The sequence below is a fragment of the Solea solea genome, chromosome 18 (genome assembly GCF_958295425.1).
Source record: "Solea solea chromosome 18, fSolSol10.1, whole genome shotgun sequence".
In the NCBI taxonomy this organism is placed as follows: Eukaryota; Metazoa; Chordata; class Actinopteri; order Pleuronectiformes; family Soleidae; genus Solea; species Solea solea.
Genome location: NC_081151.1, coordinates 5,897,646 through 5,911,109, shown reverse-complemented (window position 1 = coordinate 5,911,109; position 13,464 = coordinate 5,897,646). Strand labels below are relative to the sequence as shown.

The 13,464-nt window shown below is 41.0% G+C and overlaps 1 protein-coding gene across 2 annotated transcripts; it reads left to right on the top strand.

Moving 5' to 3' along the window:
• The first annotated feature begins 37 nt into the window (after positions 1 to 37).
• shprh (SNF2 histone linker PHD RING helicase) lies at positions 38 to 13,400 on the top strand. Of its 2 annotated transcripts, XM_058615494.1 has the most exons (31): positions 38 to 197; positions 1,075 to 1,659; positions 2,245 to 2,328; positions 2,423 to 2,552; positions 2,671 to 2,889; positions 2,991 to 3,069; positions 3,165 to 3,315; positions 3,427 to 3,529; positions 3,615 to 3,874; positions 3,966 to 4,592; positions 4,744 to 4,995; positions 5,100 to 5,178; positions 5,350 to 5,513; positions 5,603 to 5,859; positions 6,114 to 6,235; positions 6,508 to 6,596; positions 6,999 to 7,091; positions 7,212 to 7,319; positions 7,794 to 7,936; positions 8,029 to 8,202; positions 8,445 to 8,507; positions 8,587 to 8,812; positions 9,480 to 9,617; positions 10,148 to 10,249; positions 10,342 to 10,413; positions 11,005 to 11,193; positions 11,428 to 11,520; positions 11,626 to 11,712; positions 12,155 to 12,333; positions 12,746 to 12,826; positions 12,909 to 13,400. In XM_058615494.1, the coding sequence occupies exons 2-31, from the start codon at positions 1,084 to 1,086 to the stop codon at positions 12,997 to 12,999; spliced, it is 5,031 nt and encodes a 1,676-aa protein (XP_058471477.1). In that variant the 5' UTR covers positions 38 to 197; positions 1,075 to 1,083; the 3' UTR covers positions 13,000 to 13,400. The 2 variants fall into 2 exon arrangements, with proteins under 2 accessions (XP_058471477.1, XP_058471478.1); XM_058615495.1 differs by lacking the exon at positions 2,245 to 2,328.
• Positions 13,401 to 13,464: the final 64 nt, after the last annotated feature.

Sequence of the window (13,464 nt, the reverse complement as noted above, 5' to 3'; positions counted from 1 at the left end):
TTTCTTGTGCTTTTATTGTTGTAGTCATTACCTCCTACTCTGACATCACTTCCTGAATTTAAAGATGGCGGAACACCAAGACTGAACTCCCCCTAGAGGAAGTGTGTCTCTGTTTTGGTGCTTTTCACTGAAGAAATGTGAAGCTTCTGTGGTTAAAAACAACAAAAAACGATTCGCGGTGCAGCGAAACAAAGCAGGTCGGTGTGTGTGTGTGACACTGGTAACAGGAAATGTGTTTATTTCATGTCTGGTTATTCGCATTCAGGCGATAAAACACGTAGCGACACACACAACTGTTTTCATTGTGTAACAGTGTTTTTATAACAGCAGCACTGCTCCTACACTGTGAGCGTAAAACTTATAAAACCAGGCTGTTTATAAAAGTTAACACGTGTTTAACTACATGTTTGTATTATTGTACTAACACAAACCTATGGTGCTTATGTAATTCATCCTACATTTAATGAACAGTCCAGAGTCATTAGCTAGAGGAGAAAAGGTTTGGTAGCATAGATTACTGAATGAAATTTGGGTGTAGAGAATGACAATCACTTGAATGCGATAATTAGCTGCATTATTATTATTATTATTATTACATCAACTGTGTCCTGTGTGCATATGAATACCTGTAAGCCTATAAGATAAAATGCACTTTTTAGCCTGTTGCACGTTACTCATTAGTGTTGTTCTCGTCAAATAAATAAAACTGTTTGGAGAAAAGGTGATTCTAGAAATGCTTTGCTATCTACCTAATTATGTCCACTCTGTAATGGGTGGTTTGTCCTAAGTGGTTGGTTTAGTGCACTCAAACTAATCAAGTGTGATATCATTAAAAAGTGCTCCTTATGTTACTTACCTTAAGTGCAACTTATGTTATGTCCAAGTTATATCACTCATGCTTTAATGTCGGTCTAGATGTGTTAAACACCAATACATATGTACAATATCAAGATATATGTTGGATATTTATTACACTTAAATATACAGTTGTGATAAGTGACATTTTCTACCAAGTTCTTCTAAGGTGTGATTATTTTCTGATCAACTATGTGTTCACTCACTCTCTCTTGGCAGAATCCAGTCATGAGTAGCAAAAGAAAGAAGGCCCCTCCTGTGAGGGTCGATGAAGAGGCCAAGAAGAGGCTCAACTGGAACATGCTGGATGATCGCAAAAATGAAGTGGTCCAGGAAAATGATGACCAGACACCTACCTGCTCCTTTTTGTCAAGTGAACTTACTCCCAGTAGTTCGTCAAACTCAGGCACTGAGGCTGCCTACACGCGGTCTGTCCAGTTCACAGAGGAACTCCCTTGTACGTCATCAGACGGCATTGTCGCCTCGGCCTCTCTGGCACTGACTGTTGTGCCAACTTCAAAGCTAAGTCATGTCTGGAAGGCTCTCATCGGGGAGTTCAGTATTCGGCCGGCATGGCTCCCACCAGACTGTGAACAGAAAGCATTTGCACTCCACAGAATGGGGGACCAGCTCTGCCTCAGTTACAGCAGGTGTGATGACGACTCGGCACTGCAGTGGACACCTGATGAGGACACTTGCACAGCGGAGTGCAGCCTAACTCGCATCCCACTAGAGGACTTTGACTGGCTGCAAAAGAGGAGGGTGATGCAGCTCTGCCACCAGAAAAAAGAGGACTCAATAAAGGTATGAATGCAACAAGTGCTGTTAAAGGTCCCGTATGTAACATGTCTGGAATATCGACATAACTAACATTGAATATACTACCCATAAGTATTGTTTTTGTAGCTTTAAAAGCTTGTCATTAGTATTTAAAGCTCTGATATTGGCCCGCCATCTTGTGGCGCTATGTTTATACAGCAGCCTGAATTGACAAACCAGCCAGAGCGTGTGTTGTGGAACAGAAGCTTATTAAGAAAATTAAGCAGAGCAACATACCTCTTGGTAAGCAAAGGCTTCCATAGTTCCTTGTCGTGCTTGTGAAAAGGAAGCGGTGACAGCCAGGGTGTCTTCAGTTTGTTGCAATCTGCAGTCTCACCATTAGATGTCATTATTCTAACACACTGGACCTTAAATTCTAATACATGGAGTTTTCTTAGTTCTTTGTGCAAATCATCACAAATGTGTTGTTTTTTTTTGCTTCATCAAAAAATTTTTGCTGTCAAGATAGATTATTCAAATGAAAGCCAAGTTCAACCCTTTGTAATTCTGTATTAATTAAGGTCCACTGAGATCCTGGATAAGAGTTGTTTTTGCTGCTGTATTTGTTAGAAGTTGTTGACAGTGAGGAAGAACTATGACACCGACCTGGAGAGGCAGAATATCGAGGAGATCTACAAATACACTGCCATAGACTTAAGTTGAACTTTAGCCAAACAGCTGACATGTCTTGTTAACATTGTTACATTTGACATTTTTTCATCTTTTAATATTTGTCTACATTTGGCAGGTTGGGATATACTTGCTGGAAACTGGGCTCGGGAAGCCTGAGTTCCTCAGTGAGGGAAATGCTCGTCTGAAGAAAGCAAATCAAGTCATGCAGAAGTTAATGGAGTATTTCTATGATTTCATCATCCCTGGTAAGCGTCTGGTCCTAATGTCTATGATGTTTAATGCAAAGCAAGCCAAGTTCAACCCTTTGTAACTCTGTATTAATCACGAGTAAGAGTTAATTTTGCAGCTGTATTTGTTATGTAGAAGTTGTTGAAAATGAGGAAGAGGAGTGTGACACCGACTTGGAGAGGCAGAATATCGAGGAGCTCTACGATTACGTCAGACATTTACACCAGAGGGAGAGCCAGGAGACTACCTATGACGTCCAGCACAAGGCTCTTATTCCTGTGCTCAGACCTTATCAGTTTCAAGCTGTCAACTGGATGCTAAAGAGAGAAAAATACAAAAACACTTCACATAAAGGTACTTTACAAACACATTATTCCTTATCCTTAAATGGCAGTTTTATTTGGTAATAATTACATTTTCGTAATTAGTCTTTTAAGATTGTTATTTAATTGCAGAACAATCACTGCATTTCCTCTGGAGGGAGATGGTCAGTTTGTGTGGGAAGAAGTTGTTCTACAATCCATTTACTGGCTGGTAAGAAATTTGATTTTTAAAAGTTGATTTCTGTAAATTTTTACTACCAAACAAATCCTTTTTTTCGTTAACATAATTACCTGTTCTTTCTGCAGTTTAATACGAGAATTTCCACTGGCTGGCATCGAGTGGCCTGGTGGTATCCTGGCTGATGAGATGGGACTCGGAAAGACAGTGGAAGTCCTGGCTCTCATCTTGTCTCACACCCGGCAAGATCTGGAGCAAGAGACACTTACCTTGCCAGAGGTGAGGATAAAAATGCAATTTTCTTGCCTTCTTTTTCTCTTTTGTTGTTAATATTTTCTTCTTTTTAATCATTATATTAAAAGACTCTGTTTATGGTTGTGTATCTTGCAGGGAAAATCTGTCAACTACTTTGTTCCTCCCCCTCCATTGGAAAGAAAGAAAGTAATCCGCTGCAAGCCTGAAGTTCAGCCTAAAATGAAAATATCTTACCCAGGTATATCATTTGTAATCCTCTTAAACATCACAACCTTTGCGATTTGATTTACAGTTTCTAATAAATGTTGTGCATTTTTCACCAGCTGTGCGTGTCATGCTACTCACGGCAATAAAGGAGATGAGATCTGGAAAGGGAGCCTCAGTCAATGCTGTGTTCACTTACATCCGCGCCACTTACGGTTATGACCTGTTAAAGAACCGCAACCACATCAAGAAGACGCTGGAGAAGCTAATAGACGAAGGCCTGGTTAACCGGGTTAAAGGACGTGGTCTGGCCGGGTCATTCAAACTGGGAAAAAACTTCAAAGAAATAAAGAAGAAACTAGCAGGAGCATCCAAGTCTGTAAGAATAAACTGCTTCCCGTGTGAATTTTTTATGCCACAAATATTACTGTTGTCACGTTTAACCTTTCTTCGTTGCTTTCTTATTTTAGATTTCAAAAACCACAGAGGGCACACCCAGAAAAATGTTTCAGAGACGAGCAAAAGAGAAAGCAGAAGCAGCTCTTCAAAACGCTCTCACAGAAGATGAGAGAGATCTGAGTCCTCTTACATCTGACTGTCCCGCACCAGAGGACAGAGAAACCAAAGAGGAGTGGGATGAAGGTCTGAATGAGACAACAGCTCAGTCAGATAACACGTTGGATGTGTCCAAAGCATCCTTAGAGATGTCTCAGGATAAAAGTGAGTCAGACACACATGAGGTGTCCAGAATGAATGATCTACTCGATACCCAGGAGGAGACAAAAACCCCCACCAGAGCGTCTCGGGTTCCCTTTAACACACCAGACTACCGGTTTGAGTGCATCTGTGGCGAACTGGGCATCGTTGACTACAAGGCCCGCGTCCAGTGTATGAACTGTCAGCTGTGGCAGCATGCAGAGTGTGTGAACTACAAAGAGGAAAGCCTTGAAACGACACCTTTCTATTGCCCTCACTGCCTGGTCGCTATGAAACCTGTCTCCACTGTTGCCACCCTCATCATCTCGCCAAGCTCCATCTGCCACCAGTGGGTGGAGGAGATCAACCGACACATTAGGTCCTCTTCCCTCCGTGTGCTGGTGAGAAAAATGGATATATGACTCTTCTCATATGTGTTTGATATCCACACGGCATTTTACCCCCTGATTCCACTGCTTTTTAACTTGTAATTCCAAAGAACATATACTGACAGAGTTATTCACCTAAATCAATGTGACTTCTTCATCTCAGGTTTATCAGGGTGTGAAGAAACACGGGTTCATCCAGCCACATATGCTCGCTGAGCATGACGTGGTCATCACCACGTACGACGTGCTGCGGTCGGAGCTCAACTACGTGGACATTCCCCACAGTAACAGCAAAGATGGACGCCGCTTCCGTAACCAAAAGCGATACATGGCTGTTCCCAGTCCTCTGGTGGCTGTGGAGTGGTGGCGCATCTGTCTGGACGAGGCTCAGATGGTTGAATGCCCAACTGCGAAGGTAAAATGGAAGAATAGATAATAGATAGTTAATTTGATAGTTAAGATAGTTTTAGTTGAAATTAGTTGAAACTTAATTTGTGCTTCCTGTCATTTTGCTGTCAGGCTGCAGAAATGGCTCTCCGCCTTGCATCTGTCAACCGCTGGTGTGTCAGCGGCACTCCAGTCCAAAGAGGCTTAGAAGGTAATACCAAAAACATCTGTGGTATCAATGCTGTGATCAATGTCCTGTGATTGGGTTTTTGGCATTTTATTTTAATCTGATGTACAACAAAGGCTACTTATCCTAGAATTTTGAAAAAATCATTCAAACCTTTTTTAGTTCCCTTGTGATTTGTCTTTTTTCTGTGTCCAGATCTGTATGGTCTTGTACTTTTCTTGGGAGTCGATCCATACTGGGTGAAGCACTGGTGGCACCAGCTGCTTTATCGGCCTTATCGACATGGAAACACAGAACCTCTGTACAATGTAATCGCTCAGTTACTCTGGCGATCTGCCAAAAAAGATGTCATCGATCAGGTTGGTTTAAAAATTGTTGTATTGTGTTCACTTCAGCACAGTTTCAGGGTTTGTGCTAATTTCACTTTTTCGTATTCCTATGTTTCCAGATCCAGATTCCTCCTCAGACAGAAGAGGTTCACTGGCTGCGCTTCTCCCCCGTCGAGGGTCACTTCTACCACCGTCAACATGAGGTCTGCTCCCAGGACGCCCTGGTCAAACTCAGGAAGATATCTGACTGGAGCCTGAAACTTGGCAGCCTGGACCGTCGCACCGTCAACACCATCCTCTGCCCACTGCTGCGTCTGCGTCAGGCCTGCTGCCATCCACAGGCTGTGAGGGGCGAGTTCCTGCCTCTGCAGAAAAGGTAGATGATCCTTGACATTATGTTTCAAGGCACTCGGTGGAGAAGCTGCGTCTTATTTTGGAGGCAGCTGCACCGGTTAATTAACAGTTAGCTAAATGAACTGGGGTTTCACAGGATTAGTAACTGTAAAGGACCATAGCATCTCTTTTTCTCAATGACACAGTTTGTGGTTGTGTCTATTTAAAGTTGACCCATTCCGTGTAATTTGTGTTTGAGGGTTTGTTAAGTGGGGTTTGTTTGTGTCCTCTCTGCAGCACCATGACAATGGAGGAGCTCCTGAAGTCTCTGCAGAAGAAATGTCGAGTGGAATGTGAAGAAGCACACAGACAATTGGTGTGCGCTCTCAACGGCCTGGCTGGAATTCACATCATCAGAGGTATAAAAACCTCACCTCTGTTTTTGTGCTCCATCTGCTCCCAGTTTCCCATGGGAATCAGTTCAAACAAAACACAAGGCATGATCTCAGCTGTATGTCTCCCAACACTCTTTGTACCGAGATGTTTTGTGGAAGGAGGCCTCTGTGAGGCGATGTGTATAATGTGGCCGAGCGTGTCGGAGTGGTTTGTATGGCACGTCTCATTAATGCTACATGCGACAGACGTGTCGAGTGTCACTAATGATGGACGTTTCCCTTTGCCACCTTTTTAGATGACTTTGTGGAGGCAGTGGAGATGTATAGAGAAGTGCTTCGCTCATCAGAGGAGCACAAAGACAGACTGAAGACGGATTCATTACAGGTATGTGGCCTCATACTCTTCACGTCTTTTTTTCACACGTCTCTCAAATACACTGGATAAATAAAATGAATAAATGCATCAGATTAGTTGAACGTGCGTTTGTTTACGATGGATGTAAAGAGTTCAGCATTAAAATATATATATATATGAAAATTACAGGTTGTTATATACTTTGTTGAATTGTGTAATCTCTTCAAATCCGTAGAAAAACAAAACAACAATTCTAAAACAAATGATCCCACGCTGCTTCCCAATGTCATCAAAGTAGTTCCTTTGTTATTGCTTTAATATCTGTGATTAAAATAGATATTCAATGATTTTATGTCATTTTTATGAATACAAAAACCTTAAGAATTACTTCAAAATGACTTTGTAACTATATATTTTTTTTTATCATATCAGAGACTTCATGCTACACATAATTTGATGGAACTGCTGAGTGCAAAGCACCCCGGGATACCTCCTACACTGAGAGACGACAGACTGAGTGAGGAGGTAAATAAACCCGTGCCTGTCTCCTGCTCATGTTGGTCATTATTGTTGAGCTTGTTTCTGATGAGAATATTCGTCACACTTTCTTGTCTTCTGTTGCTCTCACCCACTTTGACTCCTCAGGCCGAGCAGCTGCGGCAGCACTACATGACCAAATATGACTCTGAGGTGGCGGACGCTCATCAGGCTCTGCAGCCGGTGTTACTGAACATCAAAGAGCTACGACGCAAAGTGAGAAACATCTTTTACTTCGCATTTGTATAGATTGTGATGTAAAAAATAACTGATGATTTACCAAGTTAAAGTCAGATTAGTGTTTTTGAGTTATTGTTATGTCCAGGAGGAAACCAGGGGTAACGTGTGTGTGTCTTTCCAAAGAAAGCCAACATTTTTAGAAGTTTTATTAATTTTCAGAGCGGATCAATGCCTAAATAACAAACCAAAACTTATCTTTTCAAACCGAATCTTACCTGCAAAATGAAAACAGAAAACAATTAATTGAAAACACTGCTACCTTTTAATTTAACTTAAAGATGAACAGTTTTCCCCAGCTTTTAAAATTAAACTTATCCAATATTCACACCCTACGACTAAACTACTACAAAAGTAAACTAATATAAATGTAAAACAGACTCAAAAAATGACTCGTCTTCATATCACAAATATCATATTATAAAAATTGATAATTAAACTTTCTTTGTCAAGGTCAAGCTTAACGCCCCCTGGTGGCTGGACGTGATACAGCGGTCGATCCGCTGCTCCACCGATGACGAGCTGGTGTCTCGTGTCAAGAATGAGCTTACGTCCAGCTACAAACAACAAGCCAGCAAGCTCTCCATGGCTGACAAGTGCGGAATCTATTGAACAAAAATAAGGTGATTGCGATTAGTTATGCTGAGAAAAAAACACACTAAAAGCAAGTGTGTGTGTGTCCGTGTAGGTTCCGTGATGCTTGCGGTTTGCAGTTCCTGCTCACCACGCAAATGCAAGATCTGGTGGATTCCCAAAAGACCGTGCAGGACGCAGTGAAGGATCTCGAAGGCCCAGTTTCACAGAAGGTGATCGATGAGGTCACCGTCTGTCACCTCAGACCCATGAGACTGCCACTCAACAAGTGAGACTTTTTATTTTTTGCACTTTTAGGGTATCAGCTCAGCTTATGAATGTTGAATGCTACTGTACACCTTCATTCCTTTTCTTGCTTCTTTGTCTTACTATGGTACTGTGCTGTCTGCCTGTCCTTTTAATCTGTCTGTCTATGTATTTATCTGTGTCTTTATCTATTTATCTAATGTATCTGTCAATTCATAACTAATACTATCAATGACTACTCTTTGTTTTTTATAATTCTTTTAGCTGCGTCTTTTGCAAAGCAGATGAACTGTTTGTAGATTACGAGTCCAAGCTGTTTTCTCACACGTAAGTAGCTTTCTATAGCCCCTTGGTTTTATTAATCTACTTGCATAAAAATATGACGACAACAACAACTGTCTAACAGGGTGAAGGGTCAGACGGCCATCTTTGAGGAAATGATTGAAGACGAGGAAGGGTTGGTCGACGACCGTCTCCCCACAACCAGTCGAGGTCTCTGGGCCGCCAGTGAGACCGAGCGCACGCTGAAGGCCATTTTGTCTTTTGCCAAAGCTAAACGCGTGGATCCAGAGCTGGTGGAGGAGGGCAACACTTTCATGGAGCTGTTTGAGAACTGGAAGAAGGAGTACAAGGTTTGTACAAGTACAAACGCCTACAATAAAAAAGTTTAAGTGAGCACAAAATGCTCATAAAAGTGACATAAGATTCTTCCACTGCAGCTTTTAATAGTTGTTTAATGGCTCTCACGTTAAACTACATTGTACCTTTGAGACTAATAATGGCTCTTTAATTCAGACATGTTTACAAATGTGAAATGGATTTAAACATTTAAACTGGATTTAAAGTGTTTATTGTAGTAAATTATAATTATATTTAATATTTTAGTCACTGTTTCATTTAAAACTCGCTATACAATATAACTACATTATTTTAAACATCAAGATCTCCTAATAATGCTTCTGGGAAATATGATAGATATATGTATATTCAGTGTCAATCTTCATAATTTATCACCTCAGTTTTTCTTATCTCTTATTTTAATTCTATCATTTTATGTAACATTTTCTATTTACTTGGTATTTTATTGTTGTTGTCCCCGGTATATCTGCACAAAATCAAAGCACCCCTAAATCCTTGAGTTTAAGGTTCATTGTTAACCTCTACTGGGTGTGAGTTTGTATTCCTAAACGTGTTATGTGCTGACAAATACATTTGTAAAGCTAGAACCAGTGTCATGATCTTAACCCTCGCACATGTTTAAATATTAGTGACACCGATCCTCTGTCTCTCGATCCTCAGGTGCTGCACGAGTACTGGATGGTGCTGCGGAATAACGTGTCGGCCATCGACGAGTTGGGAATGGCCACAGAGAGGCTACGTGTGCGTCTCCCCGACGAGCCGAAGCCCAAACTCCTACACATTATTGAGCCACATGAGGTGAATTTTACCAAAAATGACAGCCCTCTATTGAAATTTGAAAAAAACTAAAATATCAATAACATCAATATTTAGACCCTCAATTTACAAAAATAAAAAAAAGTGTTTCTTTAATTTCCACTTATATGGACATCCTGAGGGTGTGTGTTTATAGGTCACATATTCAGGCTTTAAAGAATGTTGAGTCAAAGTTGTGATTCATTTTATGTCACATTTTTAGTAGTGATATAAAGTAGCAATAATTGTGCAGATAACACAAAATAGAGCGTTTTTCTTTTGTTTTTGTTCATAAAAACGAGCCATGTGAACTTTTAAACTGGGACGTATTTCCACATTTCACAGATTCAATCCAATTTTCTTATAGACTCTGTATATACTGCATGTTTAAGCATAGTAATGGAAATAAAAGTTATCTTTTACCTTTGCAACGTCTGACTTAATTGCTGAATGTTTCCAAAGACGTTATATTCTGTGTTAACTCTTTTTTTTATTGCATTCCTGAACCCAGTCCTCAACTGTTGTGTTTCCAGGTGGAGCAGAACAGAGTCAAGCTTCTGAATGACCACGCCGTGGCCAAGTCTCAGCTTCAAAAGAAGCTTGGCCAGCTTCTGTATCTCACAAATCTGGAGAGGGTAATTTACAGTTAACAGTGACCACAAGAGCAGATTACCAAAACTCCTCAGTGACTCATGCAGAGACATAATAAAAAATTCTTGTCTTGCAGTCCCAGGACAAATCTACTGGAGGTCTCAATCCTGAGCCGTGTCCCATCTGTGCTCGACCTCTGGGGCAGGAAGTGAGTATTATATAGCTGAAAGAAAAAGTCAGTGAACCTGCTTATAGTGGACTTTAGAGTCTTAAAATTAAATGAAAAACATGTTCCTGTAGAACAACCTGAATAATTTACCCTGCAGTGAGTGGAGAAGGACAGAGAACCTCACCATGTGTACAAATGTTTAATCAACACTTATCAGGGTCTGTGATTATGTCTAGATTGAAGCCATTCCTTCTCCTCCAGGATCCTAACAAGTTTTTATACTAGTTTCAGTTTATGAGTGATTAGGATTTGGATTAATACTTAACTTTGTCGGTGTTCTGAACTAGACCAGAAACGAATATTGTGATGAGCGAAGGCCTCAGGCCCCAAACAGAGTTGTACTGAAAGACTGTGAAGTTCTTTTCCTTTCTGGCACTCATCAGAGTTATTGAGCTGCATTGGAAGGAACCTTTTTCAAGCTAACTGTATGTTAAAAGACAGATATGCATCACATAAAGTGCCGAACTTCAAAAATCTAGTCTCCAGGGGGCAATAGATGTTCCACACTGGAACTAATTAATCAGCTGTAACTAATGAAGTCATTTGGTACTTTTCTGTTCTCTTCCCTAGTGGGCAGTGCTGACGTGTGGCCACTGCTTCTGTAACGAGTGCATTTCCATCATCGTGGAGCAGTACAGCATCGGCTCGAGGCGACGCGCCATCAAGTGTGCCATCTGCAGGCAGACCACGTCGCACGCCGAGATCTCCTATGTGTTCACCACACAGTCATCCAGTCAGGACCAGGACATCCCAGTCAAGGTCAGTGGAGCCAAATATCATCATGTCATGTGATACAGGCCCAGCGCAGGATATTCATCATGTCTGACAGTTATTATTCATTTCACTTCATGGTGAAAAACTATTTTGTTGCCTACCTGTATGATTTTAAATATTATATATGACTGTATCAGTTGTTGTGGGGGGGGGGTTAGTTACATTACTGACTGCTGACCAGCTGTGTAACCTAACTATCCTCCACCTGCTTTTTGCCAGGGAAGCCATTCTACAAAAGTGGAGGCAGTTGTGAGAACACTTAAGAAGATTCAAGTGACCGACCCCGGGGCCAAGTGTCTCGTTTTCTCCACGGTAACTGTAAACTATCCCTGCCTCCCTGCAAGAGATAGTGATTTACTGTGATGATATCCATTTTGGATCTGACCCAGTTTGTTTCTAACTCTCTCTCCTCCACAGTGGCAGAGCGTCCTGGACATTATTGCCAAGGCGTTGTTTGACAACAATATGGAGTTTTCACAAATCAATGGAATTCACAAATTTCAGGTTTGAATCGTTTCATTTCATAACTCACACGCTGCTACTTCGACAACAGAGGTGCTCCACAAATATGTTGAGTGTCCACTTTTTCCACCACTACACCGAAAATATTATTATTCCCAACACTTTATTTTAAGGTTAGAACTATTTAACAACATGCAAACTCATAATTTTAATCCCATATGGAAATTTGATGGACAGGTTACTTTCACATTTTCTCCGTCAGCATGTCTTCTCAATTATTCTTTCAAACTCTTATCCTTTATCCCAAAATCCAATCTTTAATTTGTGTAACAGTCATGTTACCAAGTTTCCAGACTGATAAATATTATTTTATTTCTATTACATTTGTTATAAACGGATTAAACACAAGAATCGTCATAATCTGGTACATTTTGCTGTGGTAGCTCTTTTTAATTTCTAACGATCAAATCATCGATCTCTCCAGGAGAATCTGTGTTCCTTTAAGTACGAAGACAAGATCAACATTCTTCTCCTCCCTCTCCACACGGGCTCCAACGGCCTGAACATCATTGAAGCCACGCACGTGTTGCTGGTTGAGCCCATCCTCAACCCGGCTCACGAGCTCCAGGCCATCGGCAGAGTGCACCGGATCGGCCAAACCAAGTAAGACGCAACCGATGGGATATTTTGCAGGTTTTTTGCACATCTGCAGATGTTGAAATCTTTAAGCCACTGACTTTAGATGTCACATAAAGTGTCAAATTCTCCTGGCCATCGCTCTAAACGCGCGCATGGTTTGGTTGTGTTTATGCCCTGCGTTGTAGTCCGCCTCCTACATTTGGTTCACTTGAACCCCTGCAAAGCAACAACCAGCAGCTTAAAGGTTTGGGTATAGACAGAAGTGTCATCAATTATCCTAAACCTAAATAATCTTAAAAACCTCAAATTTAGTTCCACCTTCTCCTTCACATCTGTATACTGTAACTTTAATTGAGTCAAAATTCATACGACATCATGGCTGTTCTCTGAATATATCCAAACACTGGTGTTTATCTCTGTTCTCCTTTTGCACCAGGCCAACATTTGTTCACAGATTCCTCATTAAATCCACGATTGAAGAGAGAATGCAGACAATGCTGAAGACTGCAGAGAAGAGGTACGAGTTCACACTGTGTTCAATAAACCCCTTCATTCTGTGTGGGTGGGATTCTGAACGTTTTTTTGTTTTTCTATTCTAGTCACACCAGCACAACCATGAAGCACTCGGAGGCTGCAGTATTGACAGTCGCTGACCTCGCTGATCTGTTCACCGATGACAGTGAACACTGAGCTGCACCTGCTGAAGATGCAAAGGCAAAAACAACTCACTCTCTTCTACTCAGTGGTGATAGAACTACTCTGATTTTGCACATTCCACTCATTTTGTAGGGGCATTGCTAAATTATTAAACACATTTCCAAAAGGATATTTTAGCAAATGACTTGCAACAGACTACAACCTTGTTTTGTATTTGAATATAAGCTCCTGTTTGAAATCTCTTAGCCTCACTTGTCTTAATTGTAACTTGACTTCCTCAGCTGTGCAAGTGCAAATCTGCCTCCTGTACTGTACAGAATTGTTCTTGGTGTTAATCTAATATAACAATGTGAATTTTTAACAAAGCGACAAAATACACATGGAGAAAATCCAGACTCTTCAGGAAATAAAACCACCACCCTGTTCTGACTCTAGCTCTTGTTGTCCAGTGATTTTATTGTGATTATGTCATAAAAATGGAGGCAGGCAGGCAGGAAG